This window comes from Esox lucius, chromosome 6 (genome assembly GCF_011004845.1).
Source record: "Esox lucius isolate fEsoLuc1 chromosome 6, fEsoLuc1.pri, whole genome shotgun sequence".
NCBI lineage: Eukaryota > Metazoa > Chordata > Actinopteri > Esociformes > Esocidae > Esox > Esox lucius.
Window position 1 is genome coordinate 30,042,592 of NC_047574.1, and position 17,757 is coordinate 30,060,348.

At 39.1% G+C, this 17,757-nt stretch overlaps 1 protein-coding gene across 3 annotated transcripts in view; it reads right to left on the minus strand.

Annotated features, from left to right (window-relative positions):
* LOC105010064 (Kv channel-interacting protein 2) overlaps nucleotides 1-17,757 on the minus strand; it is a 347,614-nt gene that overhangs the window by 199,980 nt on the left and 129,877 nt on the right. The window contains exon 2 of one of the 3 annotated variants that reach the window (XM_029120613.2): nucleotides 706-811. The exons of 1 other annotated variant lie outside the window; for it this stretch is intronic. In XM_029120613.2, the coding sequence (XP_028976446.1) occupies nucleotides 706-793 (88 nt within the window). In that variant the 5' untranslated portion in view covers nucleotides 794-811. Of the gene's footprint in view, nucleotides 1-705; nucleotides 1,122-17,757 lie in introns of those variants that run through there. One more of the 3 variants, XM_029120612.2, reaches the window with a different exon arrangement.

Genomic DNA, 17,757 nt, shown 5'->3' on the forward strand with positions numbered 1-17,757 from the left:
GATTTTCACATCGGGCGGATTGAAGATCTTGAATAATCAGATCCCCAACCATTTGTTACCAAAAACACCAACATCACACTGACCTTTCTTCCACTACAAGTCATAAAGAAAGCAAGCACTGATTACTACTGACATGCTGTACCCTGACCACCACTCTACAGGATCTCCCACCACCGTAAAAAAGGACACATTTATGGCACAGCCGTTAAGGACAATAAGGCTGAACAATTATTGCGCTGACAATAACTATTCATTAGCCAAATGTGACCTTCTCCACTATTTGTTTCATGTAAGCTCTGAACTTTTTATTTATATATAAGGCCTGAAATCTAATTGTGCATTTCTGATATTTTTACCTTCTTGACTGTTAGCTAAAATAAATCAAATCACGCACACGCACGCACGCACACCCACAAAAACACACACACACACAGCTATATAGTAAAATAAAACAGCAAGTACTACACAGCAAAAACAATCTCTCTCCTAACCCTAGCAAGAGTTGAAACCACAGGCATTGAGCTTTAGAACTAGAATAACCCAGCTCTTGAACTCCATAGTTTAAAGCAAGAACCACAAGCATGCCCAGACACAGAGCTCTGCCCCCACCTTGTCTAGGGAGGGGAGCCCTCTGTGGGAGAAAGGGTTAGGAGTAACGGTTTAGGACCAGCAGTTCAGAGGGGTTAAATTGGAGAGACTACATACCTTTCTCCAGTGTCCCTGTGAGAAAGCGATAGAATAAGCGGAATACTTTGGTCAGTTGTCTCTTGCATCTCTTCCTGCAGTGGCTCATCTTGGCTCTGTGTCGTGGCTAACAGTAGTCACAATCAATGGTGGGGTTAACAGCAAGTTGGGGGTGGGGTATGGACAAGACAGAAAACCAGGGAAAAAATAGGCAAGGAAAAGGGGGTGTAAATTGTAGCGGTTTGCTGCTCCTCTCTTTCTGTCTCCCTCTTTCTCCAATCTCTCCATCCGTGGCTCCACCTGTAGGGCTTCATCTATCAGTCAATGGCAGTGTCCTGTCTCCTCCCCCTTAGCCTGTACATAATCCCCTCACTCGATCTGTTTTGTTGGAAGAGTGGCGAAAAATTATGGACAGGCTGACGCGTACAGTACCATACCTCTCCAGTACTCCGAGTCACAGGTTTTTCTCCTCTCATATTTAATTTACTACTCATCTCTTCCTTCAGTTATTTATGTGTGTTCTTTTTGTCAGACCCATGTGGGTTTTCTCTACTAACTGCTATCAGAAAAACAAACACCAGGTGGCTTGAGATGGTTTTAGCCAGCGGGAAGTCTGCATGTGAGTGTAAGTGTGTGTGTGCCGGCAGGAGAGTGACAGGGAGAAACAAAGCAAATGCAACTATTAGCATCATGGTCCTGATCCTCTGCTCTCTCTTGTTTTCTCCCATTGAATGGGACGAGGGGGATGAGGGGCTGTTCAATGAAATATCTAAAGATATTTCTCCCTCTACCAGTCGCAAAGCTGCGCAATGTCTGGTAGAAAGAAAAAAGGGTGAGAAGGAGAGAAATATCACTCAGCAGAGTGGAAGGAAACACTTTCTACATGACCCTGCTTTTACCTCCCTCTCTGCCTCTACCTTTCTCTGTCAGTCTGATTCTATCAGTCTTTGCCCCCATTTCTATACCTGTCTCACTTCCTCTCTCTCACTCACTCTCTCTGCTGGATGCTGAATTAGTGGTGATTATGGTTTCCAAGGTGACGACGGACTCCATGGATTTTCCATGCGAACAATCAAGGTATAAGCAGCCCCCACTGCTCAAAGGTTAACAAGCAATGCTATGTTGTGTTTTTAAAACTAAGCCATATAACCACAAATTCATATTGTGAATTTATTATGATAAACTGAATGGTAAATGTATATCTTCAATATGCATTAAAATTACGTTAATTAGCTGTTAACCTACTAATTTGATGGTTGTATGGAAAACATATTTTATTTGAAATGTTTTATTTTTCTTTAGTAGGTTACTTATGATAATGATTTTAACAGTAAATCTCTCCGGATAAGAGCGTCTGCTAATGGCTAAACAGTAATGTGTATGTAATGTCACCAACACTGTCCACTCCAGATCCTCCCCTCCTGCACTCTGCCTCGCCATTGTATTCGGCAGTTATTCTGAACACACTCAACTTCTGTGCACCTGTTCCCTGTCACCAATCACCAAGGATACTATTTAAGTTGTTCACATGTTTGTACCCCCTGGATATTATTGTTTGTGCTTTGTTATGTACAGTGTATTTTCACCTACCAGTTATTGTTAAAAGTGTTTTCCTTTCTGTTGTGCTCACTTCCTCTCACATGCTACACTGTAGAATTAATCCTATCAGCAAAATGTCTGCAACAAGTCGATGCTGTCGTTATTCATCATTTTCTGTTTTAAGTGCCAACTCTGTGGGTTTGTTTAAAAGAGCATCTCATCATTATGCCAGACTAAATTATTATTAAATATCCCAAACTGAACTTTTAAACCACTACCATAAAATCTAGACAGAACCTTTAAATAATTAATCTACAACCCAGATAGAACCAATAAAGAACTACCGTACAACCTAGACATAATCATTAAACAACTAAAATACCACCCAGATGAACCTCTAAAGTGCTACTGAACAACCCAGACAGATCCTTTTAAGAATGAATGTACAACCCAGACAGAGCCTCCTAAACATCTATGTAAATAATCTAGTCGCCAACGTTAGCAGGAAGAGGGATGCAGATGATCAATCGAATCCCTGTATGTACTTTGATATTTGATATCTTCAACTTCAATACACACAACCTTGAAAATGCACTTATACCAGCGTGCACTCACACCGAGAGATGATAGTCTAAGTAGGTAATGCTTTATGGACTCAGCTATGCCCTCAGGCAAAAGAAGGCGAGGAAGTAGAATCAAGCATTAATTTCTCTGGGGGTTAGTCCAGAGTATATTATAGACATTGTGAGATTATTCAATATTGAGTTACTGATATAATAACTGTGCATTGTTATACAAGCTAAGCTATAAATAAGGAGGGGTAAAGGTGTGGGTAACGTCACCTGAGTGAATGTGAGATATTGTGTGAGTGCTTGTGAGCAAGTGTTGGGGTTAGGATTGAGTACATCCAAAATGGTCTTTATAAAGTTAATTTAAATGGGAATAAGTGGCTTTTCAGTGATGAAATATCTACAAGTACAGATAATTAGTTGCACACATACACACACACTGGTCTGGCAGAAGGTATGCAGGGAAATAGGAGTGGGAAACAACATGGGGTATATAATGGGACTGGGAGGGGTGTTGGTGGGGGCCCTGGAGGTGTTGTTCTTCCAACTGTGTGACACATGTACAGGAGATGTGCCAAAACACAGCGGCCAGCTCACAATCTGTGCAGGATGGGAGATTATGAGTCACCACAAAGATTTCCAGGGTGTGAGGCTAATTGGGACAGGTTTTGCATCTTTTGTACCTCAAAACAAAAGAGATGTTTCCTAAATCCAAACTCCAAAACTATCCCTAAACGTACACATAACCATGAATTTACACTAACCCAAAAAACAAAAAAACTTTAACACTAAATCTAAATCACCTAATGCCTTACACCAACCCTAATTATAACCCTACTCTACAATAACTTTAATCCTAACCATTACACAAAGCCCACAAAAAATCTAGTCAAAAGGTCCTCATTCCCCAAAATCCCTTTACATAGAGTAAAACTCAAACCGGTCCAAATTTTGATAGAAATTTGAGTAAATACACACAATGGTTATACAACCCTGTTTCTAAAGAAGTTGAGACTGCGTAAAATGTAAATAAAAACAGAATGCAATGATGTGCACAACAGTTAATCCCTATATTCAATTTAAAAAGCACAAAGACAACATATCAGATGTTGAAACTGAGACATTTTATTGTTTATTGAAAAATATATGCCCACTTTGAATATGATGCTTGCAACAGGTTTCAGAAAAGTTGGGACAGGCAACAAAAGACTGGAAAAGTTGTGTAATCCTAAAAAATTTTACCAGGTGTAATATCACACAACTAATTAGGTCAATTGGCAACATACCAGTAACATGATTGGGTATTAAAAGATCATTCCATAGAGGATGGGTCTTTCTAGGATGGGGAGGCATTCACCACTGTGAAAGACTGCATGGGCAATTAGTGCAACAATTTAATAATAATGTTTCTCAATGTAAAATTGCAAAGAGCTTAGGGATCTCATCATATACGTTTCATAATATCATTAAAATATTCAGAGAATCTGAAGAAATCTCTATGCATGGGACAAGGCTGGATGACTGTGCTCTTTGGGCCGTCAGATGGCACTGCATTTAAAACAGATACAATTATGTAGTGGAAATCACTGCAGGAACACTTCCGAAAACTATTGTCTGTGAAGACCGTAAGTTGTTGCATCCACAAATGCAAGTTAAAACTAGCATGTGAAGAAGAAACCAAACAAGATCCAGAAACACCGTCCCCTTCTCTGGGTCGAAGTGGAAAACTCTGACAAATCAGAAAATATTTTTGGGAATCATGGATGCCGCGTCCTCCGGGCTAAAGAGGAAAGGGACCATCCGGCTGGTTATCAGCGCACAGTTCAAAAGGCAGCATCGGTGATGGAATGGAGGTGCATACATAGCATGAGTGACTCTGTCAATTAATGCCGAACAATGAATACAGGTTTTGGATACAACTTTTTCAGGGAAGCCCATACGAAAAAAACTCTTGCAAAACATGTGCACATACAGCTCCAGAAAAAATGTAGAGACCACTGCAAATTGAACGCTTCTGTTCCTCACTCAAAACTTTATTTTTCAACTTTTTTGGAAAGGAAAGAAAAAGGTGCAGTGGTCTCTTAATTATTTCTGGAGCTGTATATGTAGAGGATTTCTCAACATATATGACCTGAATATTTTCATGAAATATATAACTTGTGGTTCTCACAATATCATAATACAATGCTTGTCATATATTTTAACGTTGAATATTATGTGTTAAAATAATGAAATGTATGAATATGCAGAACTTAAATAATTTCACAATACATCATGGAATTAAACTTCAAGACATTATTTTCCAGAAAATATCCATGTTACAGTGAGTTTAACTAATTATCGTTGGCAAAATAGGGACATAACCAACCAGTCTAGGCCTTATTGCATTACATGAATTACTGTGAAAAGACTTATCTTTTACAAAAAAAAAGGCAATTTGTAAATTGTACAGTTTGTATTTACCATAATTTCTATTAAATACATTGTAAATGCAAGCAAAGAAACAACTGGATAGAGTCAGTCATTCTAATTTAATAAGGACCTTTATTCACAATATCATACAACCGCCAGTGTCACAATATAATGATAAATGTTTAGTAAATAAACAAGTTTTGATTTAGCCATAGACAAGCAGCATATAGCACCCTTTTCAGTTTCAATATAATGAACCACTTTGTACTCCAGGTTTACATTTAAAAAAAGACTAATTATGAAAACGTATGTAACATAATAAATACATGACAGAAAACAATACAAATATGGAAATATTTCAGTTAGATGTAAATGCTAAATGCATATTACCAACAATAATTTTCATTTTTGTAAATATATTTACATGTATTTAAGACATTAAAACATATTTGAAAACAGCCAAAATCAAAAATACGACTGTTGAGCAGCTGAAATCTTATATGAAGCAAGAATCGGAATACATTTCTCTTTCAAAACAGCAGTTGGTCTCCTCAGTTCCCAAACGCATACAGAGTATTGTAAAAAGCAGAGGTGATCCAACACAGTGGGAAACATGCCCATCCCAACTTTTTTTGAAACGTGTTGCTGGCATCAAATTCAAAATGGGCATGCATTTTTCCAAAAACAATAAAATTCCTCAGTTTAAATGTTTGATATGTTGTCTTTGTACTATTTGCACAATCCTGCATTCTGATTTTATTTGCATTATACGGAGTAACCCAAACCCAACTTTTTTGGAGACTGGGTAATACATCCTTAAATGACTCCAGTAATATCTTGCAAAAGCTGACCTTTAACCTTCACAGATCTTCCAGTTCATCTCCTTGACTTGCTGATCCGGATTTGAAATAAGCAATCTGTCTCATTGTTACATACCACTGAGTCCCAATCTTAACCTGGTCAGCAGGAGTTTACCTAACCAATGATTTTGATTCAAATTATCCAAAAGGGAGGTGAATGGATGGACTAAAGTCTTATTGTTTTTTTTCATCATCTTCTTCCGCTTATCCGGGGCCGGGTCGCGGGGGCAGCAGTCTAAGCAGAGATGCCCAGACTTCCCTCTCCCTAGACACTTCCTCTAGCTCTTCCGGGGGGACACTGAGGCGTTCCCAGGCCAGCCGGGAGACATAGTCTGACCTCCTCCCGGGTGACCGAGCTTCTCACCCTAAGGTATCGCCCAGCCACCATGCGGAGAAAGCTCATTTCGGCCGCCTGTATCCGGGATCTTGTCCTTTTAGTCATGACCCAAAGCTCATGACCATAGGTAAGAGTAGGAACTTAGATTGACCGGTAAATCGAGAGATTCGCCTTGCGGCTCAGCTCTTTCTTCACCGCGACAGACCGATACATCGACCGCATTACTGCAGAAGCTGCACCGATCTGTCTGTCAATCTCCCGTTCCATCCTTCCCTCACTCCCCTCCATGAACTTCCACCTTAACGTGGTGGAGGGGTTTGAGTACCCGAGTGACCCTAGGAGCTATGTTGTCTGGGGCTATATGCCCCTGGTAGGGTCTCCCAAGGCAAACAGGTCCTGGGTGACAGGTCAGACTAAGAGCGGTTCAAAAACCCTTTAATGATGATAAAAATTTTGAGGACCGTGACGTCGCCCGGTATGGCGCAGCCAGGGCCCCACCCTGGAGCCAGGCCCGGGGTTGGGGCTCGTATGCGAGCGCCTGATGGCTGGGCCTTTCCCCACGAGGTCCGGCCGGGCTCAGCCCGAAGGAGCGACGTGGGGCCGCCTTCCCGTGGGCTCACCACCTGCAGGAGGGACCATAAGGGGTCGGTGCGTAGAGGATCGGGCGGCAGTTGAAGACGGGGGCCTCGACAACCCGATCCCTGGACACGGAAACTAGTCTTATTGTGATGTTTCCAATTCCTTGACCTGCTTGTGATTACGTTCCCAGTAAAAGTTTGCCCTAATCACTGTCTAGGATTAGATTGAACAAATTCCCAAATCTTACACTTTGTGAGACAATAGCTGTGAGTGACGATGACGTCTTTTCCCACCCTGATTTGTCTCTCACACACTTAGTCCCGAACACTAACAATCTGTCTTTTAACTGAGTCAAATCTGTGCCGCATTGAACCATCATTCGTGTACTTACAGGGCTTGAATACTCACGGATGGCAGAGAAGACAGAAAGAGGACTGGACGATCCTGAGCATTAGTATCAGATAGACAGAAAGAGTGAAAAAGAGAGAGCAGTGGTTAACTGAATAGAGGTTACAGTAAACAGGTAGAGCAGAAAGAGGAGGGAGAAAAGGGAGCGACAGATTTATAGAGATTAACAACATTGCATATGAAATATGAAGACAGTGAACATCAAATACACACGCACTCAAACTCTATGTGGCAGACCAAAGCACCAGCTGGTATGACACATCACGAATCACAAAATTTTGTGAACATGATGGAGAGTGCAAAATAGATAGAGACAATGGAAATTAATTGAAAGATAGAATTAGATTAAGAGTGAGAGAGAATTAGGTGGACATGAATTGAGAGAGATAGCAAGAGAAAGACAGATGGAGAGAGAGAGGGAACAGGAGAGACGAATAAGGAGGGAGGCATCAGTTGGAAGGGCATGCATCAAAGAACTCTGCTGACTAATGTTGGTGAAGACTATGAGGTCATCAACGCAAACATCCCCATGCACCTACCATATTTAGAGGTAGAGCTTTTAAACAACCTATAGGGCAGGGTCATGTGGAGGTTAGCAGTCAGGGTCTGAATACTGAAAGGATCTTAAGTCTAAAGTGGACAAAGCAAACAAGGGATAATGTATGACCTACCCTATCAAATGCATCACATGTGTGTGACTAATCAAGTGTAGGTTTCAGGGCAAAAGCTGAGTGCAGCCCCGAATTAAAGTGAATGTTTCGCAATGGGGCACTTACTCTACACTGCTTCCCCAGAGTCAGACGAAAATGTTCATCCAATTGTTATGTCTGTGTGTGCAGTGAAAATATATTAAGAGCTGGTTTTGCAAGCTTATGCTAACCAACCATCAGGTCATTTGAAACTGGAGAAGAAAATAAATGCCTTATTGTTGCCTTAATCTCGGTTATTGAGGTCAAGCACCTAAAGGTTAGCAATTTATAAAATCCCAAATCCAGCATTGTTCACAGCATTCTTGGTTGTGAAAATAACATTGTGCTCATAAGTTTGGATACCCTGGCAGAAATTGTATAATGTTGGTTTGATATTGAAAATATGACTGATCATGCAATAATAACAGAAATCACCCAAATATCCATGATCAAAAGTTTACATACCCTTGAATGTTTGGCCTTGTTACAGACACACAACGTGACACACACAGTGAAAAAGACAATTAAAGGTGAATTTCCCACACATGTGGGTTGGATCTCTTGATACCAAGCCTAGGTCAGGTAGACCAAGAAAGATTTCAGCCAAAACTGCCAGAAGAATTGTTCAGCATACAAAGAAAAATCCTTATGTAACCTCAGGAGAAATACAGGCTACTCTGGAAAAAGACGGTGTGGTTGTTTCAAGGAGCACAATACGACAACACTTGAACAGAAATGAGCTGCATGGTTGAGTTGCCAGAAAAAAGCCTATACTGCACCAATTCCAGACAACACCTTGGCTTCTGGCACACTGTAATTTGGAGTGATGAGACCAATAGGGAGGGGCCATGGAGAGGGGTCAACAAAGCCTATAGTGAACAGAATACCATCCCCACTGTGAAGCATGGTGGTGGCTCACTGATGTTTTGGGGATCTTCTAAAGGCACAGGGAATCTTGTGAAAATTGATGGCAAGATAAATGCAGCATGTTATCAGAAAATACTGGCAGACAGTTTGCATTCTTCTGCACGAAAGCTGTGAATGGAACGTTCTTGGACTTTCCAGCTTGACAATAACCCTAAGAACAAGGCCAAGTTTAACCTCCAGTGGTTACAGCAAAAAAGGTGAAGGTTCTGGAGTGGCCATCACATTCTCCTGACCACAGTCTCATCGAGCCACTCTGGGGAGATCTCAAACGTGCGGTTCATGCAAGACGACCAAAGATTTTGCAGGACCTGGAGACATTTTGCCAAGATGAATGGGCAGCTATACAACCTGCAAGAATTTGGGGCCTCATAGACAACTATTACAAAACACTGCATGCTGTCTTTGATGCTAAAGGGGGCAACATACAGTATTAAGAACTAAGAGTATGCAGACCTTTGAACAGGGTAAAAAAAAAAATCCTTTGTTGCCATGTTTTGTTTTATGATTGTGCCATTTTGTTATCCCATAAGAAATAAAAGACCTGTTTTGCCAGCTCACTTATGTTTTCTTTACAAATGGTACATACTACCAATTCTCCAAGGGTATGCAAACTTTTGAACACAACTGTAGCTGCAAAAAGAAAGATGAAACAGACCACTGAATCCAGCGCTCACTGATTGTCATAAGATTTCCTTTTGCACTTGGTTTGTGAAAACAGAGAACTGCATGTTCAAAAAACAGTTTAACATCACTGTTATTTATTACTTAAGCGTAGTGGGAACTACCCTCCACTAATGTTGGGACCAGTGTTGGGGGTAACAGGAGTCAGGCTACATTTTAAAGGTAATGAGTAATATAACGCGTTAGTTATTTAATTTAAGTAATCCCTTACTAGTTATTTTATCAAAAAAATAACACGTTACTCAATTTCCTTCAGTGCAACCTACGAATCTTTATGTAGCATTACTTTTCTCTAGTAGCAAGTGGCAACGAAGGACACAAATGGCCGCACCAGGTCTTCCAAATAAAGGACATGATACACATACCAAGCCACTTGCCTAGCTCCCATTCATTTCAAAACAGAATGCTGAAGGCTGAGCTCGGGTGAACTTCGCGATTCTGGCTTGGGAAACAGTTCACTATTTCGAATACATCATTATTACCCTTGCATATAACCATTCATGAGGTTACTGTTATGTTTTGCTGGGGGGAACTTGCCTGCTGGACAACCAAAGTTTGATCAGAATTCATCCTCTGTTGGACAACCAAAGTTGATCCCAAAACATCCTCCATTATTTCCTGGCAAACGATAGTTTAATACGAAGGAACACGTAGCTGCCACTTCAGAGCTATATTAACAACAAATGATTAAAGAGAACACTTAAATAAAAAAGTAATAAGGAAGCGGGGCTTGTTTGGGATTCACAAGAATACGCTTTAATTGCGTTAATAAAAGTTATGTAGCTCACATTGTATGTATATGGGAGGTGTTAATAGTGGTTTAATAGTAATTGTTTATTGCCTGAAATAATATGACTCATAAACCCCATAAAACATAGCAGCAAAATGCTAAACTGGCTAGTTTCCGGTTCTTTTGGCATTTTCCCCATACATTTTCCCATAGTGGTTTTTAGATCCAATTCAAATGAGGTCTGTTTTGCGTAGGATTAGACCACCTCGCTGTTTTGATGACCGAGTATAAGACAAGGTTACTTATATCAATACATTTGCTTACATTTTGCCAAAAATTACAGCTAGCTAATGTGGCTATCTCAAAGAACTGAGTGCAGCCTGTGGTAGCTGGAAAACCGTTCACTTATCCCACAGAGAATAATCTATACAGCCAGAATATAGTTTGATTGTTGAGCTTTTTTTCTCCAAATCATCCTTTGTAGTTCCTCATTATAATAATTGATTGGCTGAGCACAAGTGTATCTTTTATAATTGTTCTACCTCGGTGAGGGAGCGGCGTCGCTGGAGCCATGTGTTAAGGTTCAGTACTATAAAATTTTAGCTGCAAACAGCATTTTGTATCATTTGTCGTAAGACATTAGGTAACTTTATTGTTTACACGATATTCATGATGTACAGTATGGAATTCGGTTTTACACCAGGCCATGTATATAAACATGAAAGCGTGCTATCATGTTTTGAGTTTTGGAAAACGTACACTAATAATGCAAACGTTAGCTATGCTTGTATGCATAATTTCCCATGTATGCCAGTTAACTTGCCGCATAGAGGAATCAGATTACAACCAGAAAGATAACTAGCACACCACTGATATTATACATACTAATACAGCTGGCACTAGACGTTAGAGGGAAGTTATAAAATCTGATGTTATTTTGTTTATGTATTTTACCAGGCTATTATATAAAAAAAATCTTATACTAAAGTAGTAATTTTTTTCAGCCCTGACTGCACATATCCTTTCCATTAGCCATTACTTTGTACCCAAATCTAGTGCTTGTGAGTCAAGGACCTCTTTTTTACAGTCAAGTAATTTGTTTCACCCTAACTTAACAAAGATGATGCAACCATAATAACTGCTAAGATGTTTTAAATCATCCATATGGTGGCGCTATTGAGGTTTCCCACATTTGCAAGCTCACAAAGCTCACAAAGCTCACAAAGCTGAAAAGAGGTGTATAAGTCCACCTCCTCCAAAAGGAACATATCTGCATTTGGGACCCATTAAGTCGGGCATAATGATTTTTCGAAAATGCAGAATTTGACTGATGTTAAGTGTGATTACATTTGGTACACATGATCAGGGTTGTGAATTTAGTTTTTATGAAAGATGTTTCCATTTGGCCACATGGGGATACTAGTGAAAAGGAAAATCATACATGTTGTTAATATTGTTTACAGCTATGGACATGAGTTGGATATGTGTCCTATTGGAAAAACTGCAATCTGGCTCCTAATAGCTTTATGCTGAAACCTGTTAAATGCTGCTTGCAGCTTTAATTTATGATTGTGTTCATTTGTCCAATTACATTTGAGCAACTGAAATAAGGGGACTGTGTATGAAAATACTTGCAATTCCTAAACATTGCATACAATATTTTTGTTCAACCCCTTGTATTAGAGCTGAAAGTCTGCACTTCAATTGCATCTCAGTTGTTTAATTTCAAATCCATTGTGGTGGCGTACAGAGCCCAAATTATGAAAATTGTGTCAGTGTCCAAATATTTCCAGACCTAAATGTATGTATATATTTATGTTTGAATTAATGTCATAAAAACATATTTTGGCATGTTAGCCGAGTGTGTGTTGGCTTAGCTAGCAGTGTTGGTGACCAGCTAGCGAGCATTGTCATTGATTTGGCTGACTGAGTTATCAGGTGCTCTCACTGGGTATTGCTAAATAACTGTTTTAAAACATTTTCTTTAAAATAAACTCTTACTGTGGAGGTATGTTTTTATTGTATTTTATTTTGTCTGGTAAACACAACGCTGTACGATCACTTAATGATAGGAGTCTGTGAGGAACATTCTGAGAGTAGATGATTGTTTGATGGCCGTCCTGTCATTTTATTTATCCAGTACTGTGCAGTGCAAAATATATCAAGTCAGCTGAAGTCTGGGTGTCCATCCTGTTCTTTTGTAGAACTATATAGACTGGACTACAATAATACTTGTGGCAGATATATTTTTAAGAGAAGTATTTATTTTATGATTAAATAAAATGTATTCTTTCAATGGTTTTACTTCTTATAAAGGTTACATTTTTGTTAATATATTGAATAAAAGATCAAGTGGGAAAAAAAATAAAGACATTCTTTTCATGGACTGTTTTCTTAGTTACTCTGTAACAACCTTTTCCATACAATGGAATGTATTGAATTATACAAATTACAGTAAAGTAAAAGGAAAATAAATAACACCAATAAGGCAACAATTTTCCTTTACTGGTCTCAAATCTCTGTTTAGCTTTACAGTCATTAGTACTACCACTTGAGTAGTGGCAGGCTATAGTGTAGGAAGCACAGCTTCTCAGCCTTGGCACCTGCCAGCTAAAAAGGTATAATTATATCAGATCATGATATCCATGCTGAAACAGGAAATATAAGAGAAGTATTAGAAGGATTGCTAATTTGTTTACCTAATGCTAGTAATGGGCAAATAATTGAGCCAAATGAATGGATCTTTTCACCAATGCGATTTGGCTATCAATGTTCACAGAAATTAGACATTTGTTGGCCAATGATCTATCACTACATATAACCCTATTGAAAATGTATGTATTGACTTGAATGGTGCACTTTTACTATTCATACTTCAGTTTTTGCAGAACATTTGACTATATTTTTAAAGTAGGCAAATTATGGAGCTAATTAACAATTCTTAACATGCATGCCATTTATTTCCCAGAGTTCAACAGAAAGAGGCATTTGTTGTTGAACAACCAGTCACAACTGGAATTGTATCAGCAAATAAATATGGATTTAATGCTGTATTTGCCCTGAGCTCCCTAGCCAATTTGACCAAAAAGAGATGGCACATCTACAATATGTAGCTACATTTTTATTAACTGTAGGAACGTTGCCAAATAAGTCTTATAGTCATAATTTAAAAGGGAAATCACAAAATAAACTGGTCTGCTGGTGATACAGTGCTGCTTTCGTCCAAGCAAAACTCCCCAAGACAGCTTAAAGTTAACACTGTGATGAAACTACAGTACTTTAGTCAAAGCTAAACTTGCTCCCTCAGTGAATGCTTTGAAACTCACTTCCCCAGTCCCATGGAGTGAACATTAGATAGCTAGCTAATAAGCGTCTTGTAGTGTTCCATCTCAAAACCACCTTACAGCCTGAAATTAAAACACATAAAATCAGACTATTTCCGGGTTTATTCACACAGAGTAACCCTCAATATCCACCAATATCTAAAATCAAAAAAACTCTGTAAAATACCCTATTTGGAGGAAAAGTGTAATAAGCTGCCACATGCCCATGGTCTGATAAGAGAGAGGTTACATTTGAGCGGAGTTAACAAAGAGTAGATAATAATGATGGGGCATAAAACAACACAGAACTACTGCAAGGATATGTCTACACTAACTTTTTGTCAAACAAACATCCTGGATGCACAATGATGTATAGACTAACGGTGAGAGGGGAAAATTCACATGTTCAGCTATCTGTGGTCTTTGAGTGGTTGGAGGTCTAAGGCACTCTTTTCTCAGTTGGATTTGAACATTGACTGCACGATGCAAATCAGGATCTAGCAACTACCTCAGATAGTTTGCACACCTGCAGATCTAGCCGAAGTTGTCAAGTGGGTATGCATTCACTCATATTTATTTGGAAACAAGCAGAACGGCTTGGTGCAGATGTTTAGGAGGAAGATGTGCTGCGTTCTTCAACTCTCCCAATGCTGCTGGAAATTTGTTGTGATAAGACAGAGCAATTGATACAATTTCATGTTATCAAACTGGGTGAGGGATTAAAATAACTGTTAAAACTTTACTGTGTGATCTAAAAGAGTATGCATCAAGACTGCCACTTTGGAATGAGTATTTCACGCTATTATCATGTCATGCCAATTAATCAGTATAATTAACATTATTTTTCAAAGTAAGAGCAAGGGTGCACAAAGCCAAAGCTGGGTGTCATGGTCTGTACAATCTGTTTACAGAACACTGTCATAACTACACCATCTCAAGACATACTCTGACAAACAATTGTCTCAGTAAAGCATTGTATTAAAGCCATTCTCTCATTAAATCAATTGTTTAATGTAATTTGTATCTATTGATGTGCTGTATTATGTCAATTTGGATTTTCTAGTTAGGTATTTTTGTCGACAAAGAAGAGTAACTGCAGCTTTTGGCAGATGGTGATGGGTATCCTAATAATATTCCAAATCTTAAATGGCAAGAAACTTGAACTATCCCTTTCAGACACCAAAGTAACTAACTGCCATCTAGTGGGTGGAGAGGGTGTGACATCAAGAAGGAAATGTCCTAGTCAATGAAAATTAATTAGCTACTGTTTGACCATGTTTGTGTGTGTTTGTGTGGCTTTGCTTCTGTTAGGTCTGTAGGTTCTCGTGCTGTACGAGTGATAACTTTGTTGGCAGTTGGAGGCAGATCTGCGCTGAGTGATTTCAGTGTTGGAATGTAAGCTCCACCCTCTCCATTGATTACACATTAATTTCTGCCTTCAGGGCAGATCTGCTAAAAGCATGTTTAAGCAAGCAAAACTCCTGAAAAGAATGAAAACCTATTATTTTAAAAAGTGATCTTACCTTGTCTAAAGGTGCCATCACCCTCTTTTCAAATTGCTAACAAAAAATACATAAAACTAAATTGCACAAAGCCTAGATGGCTCATCATCCTTGCCAGTGCCAGAGTGCTTAATCTTTCAGAAATGCCCCGGAATTCACATTGAAAGACACTTCATGAGTCTGACACCCTAAATACATTTGTTGTACAATTAAATATATGTCAATATGCACAATTTATGAAACTTTCAGAATTGGAACCAAATGAACCATACAACCTCCTTGGCTAATTCTAGGCATAAGACATCCAAAAAGTGTCCATATATCACAAAACAAGACAAAATATCAGCATAATATAGATGTCTTCTAAGTTTGCTACAGCATTGGAAATTCCCCTTACTGAGCTCAGGACTTAGTCAATACAATCACCGAAAATCTTTGTGATGTCACCTCAATGACAGTTAACCAAGTCAATAATGTGCTTGTTAGGTTGTAAGCGTTTTGCTCCAGGCTACCGACATTGTCATGATGAAACTGTGTGAAATTATATCCATTGTTATGTAAGCTAGTTGGACAGAAAACAACTGAATATAGTCACCCTATGTGTAATAGTGTAGCAAGCAACATATGAATGAATTGTGGTTTATTTGGAAGCATTTTGTAGTATCTGATTTTACTAATTGCATTAGTACTGTACAACGTTAGAGGTGTGCTATTTGATAGATTCCCCCGCTCCCCCTACCTCAGACCTCCAGTGGGGAGAACTTCCCATCTCCTACTTCTGAGTGGGAGACCTTCCCAGGCAGTAATCTGCCTAGCTCACAAACTACAACCAGGATGCCTACTCCGACAAGGTTAACTGACCTCCAAATGAACGATAGAAAACTGATCACGCAGATGTCACTATTACTTTTTTTTCTGCGGGCACCTCATACCGTGCCGTCAAGATGCCACCCTGGGCAGCTGTCCATGTTGCCTGTAGCTAAAACCACCACTGCACACATCAGCACCAATCACAGTACCCCGGTTGCTTGAGAAGGGGAATGCACTGCTCTGTCTGTTCAAATAGGGTGAAATCAGATTTTGCTCTTACTTATCCTTATCCTAATGTTGGACTTTTCATCTGGAAAGTGACAGCCACCCTGCGGAGAAAGCTCATTTCGGCCGCCTGTATCCGGGATCTTGTCCTTTCGGTCATGACCCAAAGCTTGTCCTTTTGAGTCATGACACAGAAAAGAAAATGGGTTGGAATTTGTCCAGACAGAATAAGGAAAGTGATCAGTTCCTCTGCATAGGACAGGGGACCAGAAGATGAGAGAAAGTTAGAAGTCAGAAAAATGTTTTCCCAAACTAGGGCTTCTGAATTAATGTTTACATTTCAGTCATTTAGAAGAATCATAATCCAGAGCAACCAACAGTAGTGTTTGTACATTTTCATGTTCTTTGAAGTGCATTTTTGAGAATCAAATCCACAACCACAAGACACACAAGTGTAAAAAAAAACTGCCTCATGACATAAAACCGTGATTATGACTATCCTCTACTTGCAGCTAAATGCTAGTGTAATGAACAGAGTACTTTCTGTTGTTCTACATATGTGGCACTAAGATTTTAACACTGCAAGACACAAAATAATATTACCACATTCTTAAAGGAAATAATATCACAAAGAGTTTCCTACTGAGCCGTTTAGATGAGAATGGACATTGCCAGGTGGTATATATAACATACTGTCTACATGGGTAGTATCAAACTACCCAAACATTAATGATTTTCAACTTCAGACATTTTCTACTTTATTTTCTTAAAATTCAAATCAAATTAGAAATAATTCTAAAACTAAGAGAACAAATTACTGTCATAGCTACAATAGAGTAAACTTTAGTAGGGGAATAAATGGTGGGTGGCAAAAAACCTTTAATATTAAAATGCACAGACAATTTGTCAGACTTAATTAGCAAATATGAAGTTGTGAAATTCCTTGCTTGGTTTGCTTTGTGAATCTACCAATCATCCCCCAAACCACATTCAACCAGGTGTCTTGGGGCACCCAAGCTCCAATCACTACGTTGTTACCTTGTACTGGAACAACAGAAAATACAACGCAGTTGAGCTGTCTCAATACTGCATTGAAACGGTGCAGAACAAGGCAATTATTCATCTCTCATCTTCAGCCGCTTATCCAGTATCGGGTTGCGGGGGCAGCAGCTCCAGAAGGCATTTATTGTTTTATAGAAACATGTTTATTGTAATAATGTAATGTCACTATTGTGGAAGCTAGAAAATGTTGGCAATTTATCAAGTAAAATGTGTCATTAGCATAACAGTTAATTATTTCAGGTTTAATCATATACAGCTCCCAAAAAATTAAGAGACCACTGCACCTTTTTCTTTCATTTCCAGAAAAGTTGAAAAGGAAGGTTTTGAGTGAGGAACAGAAGGGTTCAAATTGAATGCTTCGGTTCCTTACTCAAAACCTTCCTTTTCAACTTTTCAAGTATCATGACAAAAAGAGTACAA